Source organism: Microchirus variegatus (genome assembly GCF_963457635.1).
Source record: "Microchirus variegatus genome assembly, chromosome: 16".
In the NCBI taxonomy this organism is placed as follows: domain Eukaryota; kingdom Metazoa; phylum Chordata; class Actinopteri; order Pleuronectiformes; family Soleidae; genus Microchirus; species Microchirus variegatus.
In genome coordinates this window covers 21,962,556-21,973,754 of record NC_139817.1, presented here as the reverse complement: position 1 = coordinate 21,973,754, position 11,199 = coordinate 21,962,556, and the positions used below count along the sequence as shown (strand labels likewise).

Sequence of the window (11,199 nt, the reverse complement as noted above, 5' to 3'; positions counted from 1 at the left end):
GGCGTTTTGTCGTGTAGCAGAAGAAGCAAAAGTGTGCTGCTCTTTGTTGAATCTGAAGTGGCTAATATATGATTTTCCAACTGTGGCAATCTCGAAATGCCACAGTGCGCAGAGCCCATTATAATCCACTTGCCTTTTAAGGACGTATTGTAAGTGTGCAGGAAAGGCCTTGACCTATGACACATCTCATATATGAAAAGCATACCATGGCGTTTACAGTACGAGAAGTGAACATCTAGAGGAGATGCTGACATTTACAACAAAGAACTGCTCCTCTGCTCACCCCCTCCCTTCCCTGAGCGATACGGTGTCTGCAGCCGGTCAAATGTCGTCCTCGTCGTCTTTCTCCGTGTCAGCAGATGAGGTTCGTGAGGCGAGGGAGAGGGCGAGCTATCGCGGCCGTAGCAGACGAAGAGGAGAGAGTGGAGGCGGGACTTCCACTACAAGTAAAGTTTGTCCTTACAGGCTCCGGTAGAAACATGGCGTCTCGCTGCTAACAATGGCTATGCAACCGTGGCCCGCGACCATGTTATTTTACATGACTTTTTGAAACACTACGAAAATGAAACAAAAACTATTATACAGCGACTAGACAATGCAGGAGCACATAATATGTATAAAAAAGTGGATTTTGGCTCATATAAACCCATAAATACTACACAGTGTCCCTTTAAAAAAATACAAAATACACAAAACAAGTATTCAATACAGTAACTTGAGTAAATGTATTTCGTTACTTTCTTTAGTAATGCAGAACTAGCATTACAGTGTTTAAACATACATACAGTTTAGTGAAGTCAAGAAAGACAAAGATTTAAAAACATGTTTGTTTTTTTCAGGAAATAGTTTTTAAGTGCAACTTAAAATGTCAGAGGATACATTGTTGACGTTACTGTTAAAAAGACAAGGCAACACTGATGGTGAGTGATTATCAAAACAAAGCTTTTACAGGCCATGTATTTAAGAGGTGTAGATATATTGGCAAGGAGGGAACATTGTTACGAAGTGTAGCAGCAGTCACGTTCGGCCTTAATTAGAGCGTCACGCAGCACAGGTGTGAGCCCTCGGTGTGTCGCAGCTCGTTGAGGAGGTGACACCACGTCACAGTGGCGGCGGCAGAGCTCGAACACCAAGTTGTCATAACCATGAAGGTTCCGGCGGAGGAGTTTATGAGCGACATTTTGAAGCGTCTGACGGGCGAGTCCGCGCTGCCCGTGTACAGCAACATAGAGAAGTTCAAACGGGCCAAGGACGGCGCGTATTACGTCGCCGAGGACTTCAACGAAACGGTGAAGAAGAGGGAAATGGTCAACGCCAAGGAGCGACTGAGAGTGAGTGTTCACTGGTAAAAAACACACCGAGAATAAGGTGTTTAGTTTGGCAAGAGATACTTCAGGTTCTACCCCCCCCCCCCCCCCCCAAAAAAAGTGTTGCGGCCCAATTCACAATATATGACAAGAACTTACTGTACTGTAACATTAATGTTTTATTGCCATGTCGGTAACACTTAATATTAGTGTGTAACTTCCAGGAGGGATAAATTGCCTATGTTTAAAGGCGCCATATGTAAGAAAAATCTGGCCAAAAACGATTACTACACTCAAATTGACCAAGTGACCAAGTGTCACAAAACTCAAGATATTTCTCAACTCAGGGGAAACTGAGGTTGGGCAGCACATTTTTTTCAAAAATACCACCCCTATTCTGGTAATACAAAGCTAAATGCAAATCGGTGAAGTATTCCTCTAAAATACTCACTTTTTGTGACAGAGGCCTTTATTGTAAATGTTTTATTGATGATCATACATCTGGGTGATATGTATCCGTGGTTTTAAAAATGATCGTGTTGACGGTTTGCTGGTTCTTAGTCATGAGTAGATGAGATGATGAATGTTCTTTGTGTTACTGCGCTCATTGTTAGCATGGTTGTATTGAGCTATTGTGGAATTGTGCAGCCTTTAAAAGTGAAGTGAGAGCCCCTGTGATTTAAATGCGTCTCCATGTGAGTCATCCGTTAACTGCTGTTTTTAGGCTATTGTAGCTTATCGATGATTGCTGGCCCTTAACAGCTGGTCGTAGAGCTGCGTGGGCGTTCCGACAGACTCTCTTCCATTATTAAATATGCTTGTTTTAGGAGATTTTGTGCTTTTGAATCTGCAGGGTAGTTGTTGCGGTGTGTTTGCTCCTGTCGGCCACCGGATTAGCTGTCCATTTAACGATATTAATGGACTCACCACGCTGTGTTGGGGGCGAGTGGAGGAGAAAATCAAACATTCAAGGCTGAAATGTCAAATTAAATCCGCTGTGTGGCTCCGTTGGCGTCAACTGTGGCAAAGGTTAAATTGGTTATATAAACCTGTTGGAGAAAAATTATTTGTGAAGAGAAAGTGTTATTGCCAATGTAATTATTTTCTGTTTCGTGGTCTGTCCTAATTGGATGGAAATTATTTTTTGAGGTCAGTGCCAACGGTGAAAAGACAAACAAGTCACAGCAAAATGACAAATTACAAATATTTAATTGAGCTGTTCCCTTGAGAAGAACAAGGACGACAGAATGTGTGGTTTGCTACTGTACACGAAAGAACTAATGCTAATGAATTTGTTGTGCAAATGAGGTACGGAAAACAAACGCCTTCATTACGCATGCTTTTTAAAGCCCGCCTCTGTCAAAGCACGGGCTATTGAATTAAACAGTGTATGGAATGAAGGTGATAAGCAAATCATTTTAAGACATTCTTTGAATATGGTAAATGCTGCTGTAGAAGGAAACGGAGGGACAGTGTTTTTTTTATGTAGCAAGCAGATAAAAAAAAAAGAGAAGGGTGATTTGGTGGGAGGAAGGTTGGCTTCATTCAGCTCAACAACAAACGTTAAAGTTACATGGAATTCTTTCAAATTTGGAGAGAGAACAAAACCAGGCTCGGACCTTGAATGCTGATGCTGAATTATTTGTTCCTATGGCAGCTGACCCACAGCTTCATCCACATTTGCTGGCTGCTAAATTGAATGAATTATTTCTGTAATTGCGTAACTTATTGCGGACCTGCGTTTCCGCCCAGACCACATTAATCAACGCACTCGTCAAAACGTAGTGCCAGACAAGTGCTACGTTTGTCGAACGAGAGCTAAGTAGAGAGAAGAAAGGGAAGATGAGAAAAGGAAGATCAGGACACAGAGAAATATCAAAGTTTTTAGACCTCTTTATTCATAAGCAGCCTACGGGGTATGTTTAAGCATCATATCATGTGCAAAAAGTGGTGTTTCTAAGCCTTTTGTGCTGAGGAAATATATTTTATGAAGTGACCACATATGTGTTTAAGCTTTGGTGTGAATTCCTTTTATGGTTTGATATTGTATTTGAAGCCAGCTGTTGTAATTGAGGACATGCATGTTTATGATTATGATTTGTCTTGACCTCAGTTCTCACGGTTTGGTCTGATTGTGGAATACTGTGTTTTTTTACCAAGACCTCAGGCCTCATGCTTTTTACTGGAGGGAGCGACACTTCCGAATGTTTTAGCTCGGTGTCCTTCACAGGCAGCAGCAGCAGCAGCACGAGTTCCGCTGTGAAAAGATAATAAGATGTGCTTCAGAGACGGTCAAACAGCTATTGTGTCCATATGCTTTTGACTGCATACTGTACATACATAATAGCTGTTTTGACACCATGTAGTCTAAAGCATTCAATCATTGTGTATGCGCAGTTCAATATACAGCTATAAAACCTTGGGATATTGTGAATGGTGGTCCTAATGCAGTAAAAGACGATCTAAAGCCTAATTTCTGTGCAGATCCGGAACCTGAACACCATGTTCTCCCGTTTGAAGCGCATGGTACCGCTAATGCGACCGGACAGGAAGCCCAGTAAGGTGGACACGCTTAAAGCTGCCGCCGAATACATTCGATTGCTTGTCGCGGTTTTGCAAGACACAGACAACGTAAGTGCCGCCGTCATCAGGACTCCATTAAATGACAAGTGTCCAAGGACATCACTGCCATCACTGAAGTTTTGATTAGTGTTATTTTCTTTTCTTTGCAGCATGATGGCAGTGGGTCTGATTTCCTAAACAATGCAATCACTTACGGTCAGACTGAATGCTTGGCCAATGACCTATGGAGAGTGGATGATGTAAGTGTTGTCTGTCATTTTCACTGTGCACTTTTGACAGGTGATTTAGCACAATTTGGTTTAGGGAAACCTGAATTATCTTACGTGATGGTCTGCTCCTTTTCAACTTCACTTAGTCTTATGAAGACACATTTCTAAAATAATCACTATACTTAAACGTAATGCACTGCAAAAACACACTCAAAGCGATAGATAATCAGTATCATTCTGCATTCACTCTGTCGCAGCCATCATTAATGAGATCAATAACACCTGTAATTTCAAAACGTGTCAAGATGGCTGTTTTGAAAACCTTTTTTCTGAAAAATATTTTGGTCCTGTCTCCCAGTTTGAGTGGATATAGCAGCTTTAGAGTGATTTTAGCGTAATGTGGGGCTCTCAAGGTTGGAACTTGGCGTGGAGTGAGATGGAGGACCCAAAAACTTTGTCTTGAATAAACAAAACAAATCAGGCAAATATTAAAGCTATACTACAGTACCTTTCTTGCATGTCTCCCAGCACTTAGTTAAAATTTGAACATGAACACCTCGGCAGCGGCTATGCGCATATGCAATTCATTAGCAGCCTGTATGAGTATGGAAGCAAATTTGTGCCATTATTCAAATGAAAATGCATTAACAGAACTGCTTTTTCATTTTCAAAATGAAGCTGTGTTTTGTGACTCATAAATAAAATGAATTATCAATATTTCAAAATGCATTTTCATTTTCAAATTCAAGACTGCTCATTCTGTGCCTTAATTAAAAGACTGAGCATACAGAGAAATGCTTTTTCGTTTTCATGTTCGCCACAAAAAGTGTTTCATAATTCAAATGAGTTTGCAGTCAGAATATTGGTCATACTTTTATCATGATAATATGAGAATTAAATAATGATGAGTTTTGAAACCTAGGGGTTTATCTTATGTTTTAGAGTGCCATACGCTTTTTAGCAGCAATTTAAGATTACAAAAGAAAAGTGTAAAAATGCAAGAAAGGTAAGTATAGCTTTAAATTCATACTCTTTACATTTAAAGCTCACACAAGGCAGCTCAGACCCCGACCCCGCACGGATCACGCCCCATCGGTCCCATTGCGGACGTTTCCTGAAAATATCATCCAAATCTGTCTGTGACTTTTCGAGACAGACGGACAGACAAACAAACAAACTCAGGTGAAAACGTATACGTACTTCCTTGGCGGAGGTCAATAAATTAAGTGATTACCTGCGGTACTATTTTCACTCTACGAACAAGATTCACAGATCGTGCCCCAAAATAAGAGCAAAACAACAACTGACTTTTAAGTAATACAAGCGGAAATGTTGTCTTACCTTTGCTGTTTATCAAAAGAAGTTATTACCACTGGAACAAAACTGCTTCTCATGAAGAACTACACTTCCCAGCATGCTTTAGGGACAAATCCCAGTCTGATTGATCATTTACTTTGTATTTTTCAACAGTATTGTTTTGTTACAGAAAAGAGAGAAATCTTTGGTTATTTATTTATTTATTTATGTTCAAATCTGTTCACAGTGTTCCAAAATATTTTTTATTTAATGTGACATTAAGTTAAATTCCTCTTGCGGTGATACAGGAATGTTTTGATATATCTCTAGAGTCTAGCGTATGTCTCATGTTATTCCATTACATGGTCACTTAATTATTATATTTTACTTAATTATACTCCCTCAAATAGATAAGACAAACATGGATGAATATTACCACATGAACGAACCATGACCATGGTATACAAACATTTATTCATCTTGCAAAGAGATTACTAACGTCTTCTGCTTTATATGCCTCATGTATATTTTAGGCATTTAAGGTATTTACTTGCTATCTTGAAGTTGTTGTTGCCATGGTGAATAGCAGTTTCCCAACTTCATGATCCTGACGTCTCTGCTGTGCTTAAGATCTTATTTACAGCCAAGCAGCTGTCAAAGAAAAGTTTGAAATAATATTTTCATTTTATATTCTTAGATGAGGCTTGTTAGTTTACATCATTCAAGGCCCATCCTTTTATTTCTTGAAACTACTTATCAGTGAAGGCACCGTTTGAGTTTGGATATATTAAAACGTGTTGATGTTTCTTGCCAACAGATGCTGAACATGTCAGACGAGTGCATGGAGGACGGCTTCTCTTTGCCGTCAGAGCCGGTAACCGAGGATGGAGATATGACCAGACTGGTGTTGCAGCACTGTGTGATGCCTGCTGCGTACCAATTTATCATCCAAGTAGCACCTGATCAGACTCAGGTAACACATTTAACTTTAATCGAGATTTAAAGGGACACTGTGTAGTATTTATGGGTTTATATGACCCAAAATCCACTCTTTTATACATATTATGTGTTCCTGCATTGTCTAGTCGCTGTACAATAGTTTTTGTTTCATTTTCGTAGTGTTTCAAAAATTCATGTAAAATAACGCGGGCCACGGTTGCATTGCCACTGTTGGCAGTGAGACGCCATGTTTCTACCGGAGCCTGTAAGGACAAACGCGAGAGAACAAATCAAGCATCGCTTTACTTGTAGCGGAAGTCCCGCCTCCTCTCTCTCCGCTTCATCTGCTACGGCCGTGGTAGCTCGCCCTCTCCCTCACCTCACGAACCTCATCTGCTGACACGGAGAAAGACAACGAGGACGACATTTGACCAGCTGAGGATACCGTAGCGCTCAGGGAAGGGAGGGGGTGAGCAGAGGAGCAGTTCCTTGTTGTAAATGTCAGCCTCTCCTCTAGATGGCACTATAAACTACTTACTTCACCTTTAATGCTTTGTTTTGGTTAGCTACATCTTCGTGCCCAGGCCAGGTAGCTGTGCGTCTATCGCAGGAGTTATAAAGATCGACTGTCTATGTTCTTCAGGGAAAAACTGAACCATTACTTTTCAGTTTTTCATCGGTCTGCAAGAACGAACATGATTAACACAGGTCACACTGGTTTCATGGCAAATGTTCAACTTATACAGTGCCTTGCAAAAGTATTCACCCCCCCCCCCTTGGTATTTTTTCGTGTTCTGCTGCCTCACAACCTGGAATTAACATGGATTGTTTGAGGATTTGCATCTTTTAATTTACAGAACTTGTCCACAACTTTGAATATGTTTAACTTTTTTTTTATTGTGAAGCAAACAACAAATAGGACAAAATAACAGTGCATAACTATCTTCACCCCCGAAAGTCAATACTTTGTAGGACCAACTTTTGCGGCAATCACAGCTCCAAGTCACTTTGGATAAGTCTCTTTGGATAAGTCACTTTTTGCCCACAGCATGATGCTGCCACCTCCGTGTTTCACTGTGGGGATGGTGTTCTTTGGGTGATGTGATTTGTTGGGTTTGGGCCAGACATAGCGTTTTTTTCTTTGATGGCAGAAAAGTTCAATTTTAGTTTCATCAGACCCAGAACACCTTCCTCCATGCATGTTGGGAGTCACCACTCTGCCATAAAGTCCAACTCTATGGAGCGTACGGCTCATTGTCGTCCTATGTACAAATCCTCCCGTCTCTGCTGTGGAACTCTGCAGCTCCTCCAGTGTTACCTCAGGTCTCTGTGCTACATGTGCATAACATGAGGTTACGTTCTGGTTAACCAGAACGATTAGAGAGAGTTGGACCCGAAATGCAGAGGAGACAGTTGTAATAGTTTAAACAATATTTAATGGTGTTTACAGAGAATAGTGTGAAGCTTTGAGGTAAGCTAGCATGGGGATAAGGAGGAACACCGATGCAGCCGAGTCGGGAAGGACGTCACTCACGTGCCGTGAGAGTCGATGCTTGGGGAAGGGTCCGGCAGGGAGCAAACTCACTGGTTGTAGAGAACAGGGAGAGGTTCCAGACAATCTGTGGCACATCTGCGAGTCCGTAGCTCTCAGGAGGCAGTAGACGTGGCGACCTGAGGCAGAGCAATGGCGAGTCAAAACCAGGAAGTCAGAGTTAAGCAACAGGAGAGAATCACAAGAACGTTGCCACTAGAGATGCAAGAACAATCTGACGCTGGTGAACAGGCGGCTCAGGCTTAAGAAGCCTCCTGAATGCTAATCAGGAGCAGGTGGGGTGGAGCCGCCGCAGGTGTAGCTGATCACCTCAGAAAGTAGGTCAGGTGTCGACCAAGAGTCAGCAGTTGCTGTTATTTGGCAGCAGCTTCTGATTAGCAGGAGGAGGAAATGTGTAGTCGTGCTACAATGGCTACAACCACAAGAGTGTGTTTTTTCCCCTCTGGCAAGCCTGCAGGATGTCACACTGGGGGTGGTGGTTAAATCACTGATTCTACCTTTGCTTTGGAAGGTCAAAATGGTGACGCCGTTTCAATCACCCCTATTCAGTGTCCTCAGTGTTTCTCATTAATCTGATTATATAGTGAATTGATTTAATTGCGTTTTTGATGATTGTAACCAGGTTTCTGCAGACAATGAGGGTCGACATCATGAACACAAAAGATGGGTGCCATACATTAGGGGAACAACTGGATCATGTGTGAATCCTACAATCATCTGCCGGGAGTAGGAAACTATAAAGACGACTAATCAACGCAAAGCTTTTCATTCAGCGCAGCCATGATGTGAGCCACACAAGTGAAAGGAGGGGGTGGGGGAAGCACTACACAAATCAAAAGAAAAAAAAACGGCTGACACAATCGATTAGAAATCAGACATGATGCTCTGTTCGGAGCTGAGAAAGACAAACACACTCCTGCTGTGACAGTATGATGTTTCAAACTAGCTCGATGTTCATAAAAGTTTATAAAGACATGATGGGTGTCTCACCTGCTGTGGAGAAGCCGTGTGTCCACACCGACAGAGCTGCAGCTGCACACAAGAGCATGTCCTGGACGGAGTAAGATGTAAATATCCGGCTGCTTTTGTTAAATCAAAATGATCCAAGTCTTTGACAACATGCGATCCTCATCGACCTCGTCGCCTTTTCCCTCAGTGAGACAGCTTCTTTGGGCTGTTTTGATTCAGTTCCGGTCACATGACTACATGATGACACGGGGAAACTCGACAAGATAAAGAAGAAATACATTTTAAAAAAGGATTATTTTATAGGTAGGTTTGCTTGTTAACGTATCTCAAAGGGTATCTGAAGATTTAATACTACAAAACACTCTTTTGAAATGTAACCGCTTTTATTCAGAAAAGGTCATGAGTGGGGATCTTCAGAATATTATTTTTACCAGTTTGAATACTAAACTTCATCATGGTCTGAATTGAAGAACAATCTTTACCTCTGCCAAGGACTTTGTCCTTTTGTTCAGACCAGATGCCTCCGATAGTTGGAAAACCTTGTTAAGAAGTGACACCTGTTTTGATTTTTATAAAGCACTTTTCATAACAAATGTGACAAAGTGCTTAACAGTCCAGTTTTAAGCCACAAGTTATTTTAAGTGAGCACTTAAAGGACGTGCAGCAAAAAAACCTAGGTGTGCAGATTAACTCAGTGGTAAAGTCCTCACTTTGAGATTTTAATCCATGCTTTTATCACAGCTAGTCCTGTGGACTACTACAGTTCCCTCTATGTTGGGCTAAGCCAGACGTCACTTGCTCGACTACAGTTGGTTCAAAACGTCGCTGGGCTCCGCTTTTAACTGGTACGAAAAAACAAAAGGGCACATTACGCCAGTTTTACCAGCACTTTACTGTTTCCCAGTTTATTTGATTTTGTGTATGTGTACAGTCCCTCATGCTCTCTCAGATCAGCAGATCAATCACAGTTAGTGGTCCCTTAGACAAGTCAGTCCTTTCTTAAAACATATTTTTTCTCTTTGGCTTTTACTATTTTATTGTTTTACTATTTTTTATTGTTGTTTTTTACATTACATTACATACAGCACTTTTGGCAGGATTGGATTGGATCTGATCCACATGATGGATTTGGGATGGCTCAAACCCATCTAACGAGTTTGGATGCATACAGTATGTCTCTGTGACAACTGTATGAATGTTGTCATGCTTATGTAAGATGGGAATAGTTATAAGCAGATACTATTCTATACAGATCCACAATGTCTTCTGGATCTTGTAGATGCAAAATATAAACATGTCATGTGTTGTATAATGTAAAACACTCTTATTTTATAGATCTTTTTTTATTTTCTTTCAATTTTAACTTTTAGGTTTGCCGTACACGCTGCTGTCCTGTATCTGGCGATGCTGTCCAGCACAGCAGAATAAATTGTCATCGTGACGGCAGTGTTCACACCAAACAGTCTGCAGACATTTAGACCATCCACAGAAGTACCTCATCATCTGATTGGATGATTGAAGGTGCAGAGGTCAAATCAAGACTTGTTCCCTCGTACTTCCCACACAACTTCAAAAAGCGCCTTTTTTTCTTTCTTTCTTTTTCTTCCTACAGGTTTCATGGTTCATGGTGACCACTTCGGGGGGAATGTATTGTAAAGCCCAGGCTTTGGTGCAGCAGTGACCTTCTAACCATTATGTGCATTATGTAACACAATTTAACGAACATTATGATCCTCCACTCTTTTTGCATTCAACAGATGTCTCAATCCTGAGAAGATGGTAGAGCAGATGCCTTGAACCAATACTGGAAACATGGCCAGGTAAATATCATTTTGAATATATTCATTCTAGGTTTTTTTCAATATTATATGAGAGCGACAGAGAGAGAGAGAACAGAAGAGATCACAGTCACAGTGTTGCCCCCCTGTGGACTCTGGAAAGACTCTTCTAAATCCCATGGATTTGCTTCAGTTACAGGGTGTTAAGCCATGTTGTCCCACTGTCATTACTTTTATCGAAATATTTTTCAGTGTCAACAAACAAAAAAAAACCACATAAATATCAACCCCCCCCAGACCAAACCCAGTTGAGACGCTCGCACACCTATAGTACAACACTACAGTGGGAGGGATGAATACATCCAGAACATCACGAAATGAAGAGATAAATATACACAATAAAGCAAAGAGAAAATGGTTCCACTAGGTTGTGCCACAAAATGCCTAAATTGTATGCATTCTCTACTCCTTTGAGTTTGAGAGAATGCTTTCATATAAATTCTAACTGGACCAATTTACAACATGTGAAGTGCACAGAACGGAAGACAAATCTACATCAAATCAAT

The 11,199-nt window shown here is 41.1% G+C and overlaps 1 protein-coding gene across 1 annotated transcript; it reads left to right on the top strand.

The window, feature by feature from the left end:
* Positions 1-1,145: 1,145 nt before the first annotated feature.
* figla (folliculogenesis specific bHLH transcription factor) lies at positions 1,146-10,536 on the top strand (the record flags this gene model as incomplete). The annotated part of the gene is made up of 5 exons (XM_083902391.1): positions 1,146-1,331; positions 3,792-3,938; positions 4,040-4,129; positions 6,213-6,368; positions 10,468-10,536. 5 exons carry the CDS (start codon positions 1,146-1,148, stop codon positions 10,534-10,536), a joined length of 648 nt encoding a protein of 215 aa, XP_083758517.1.
* Positions 10,537-11,199: the final 663 nt, after the last annotated feature.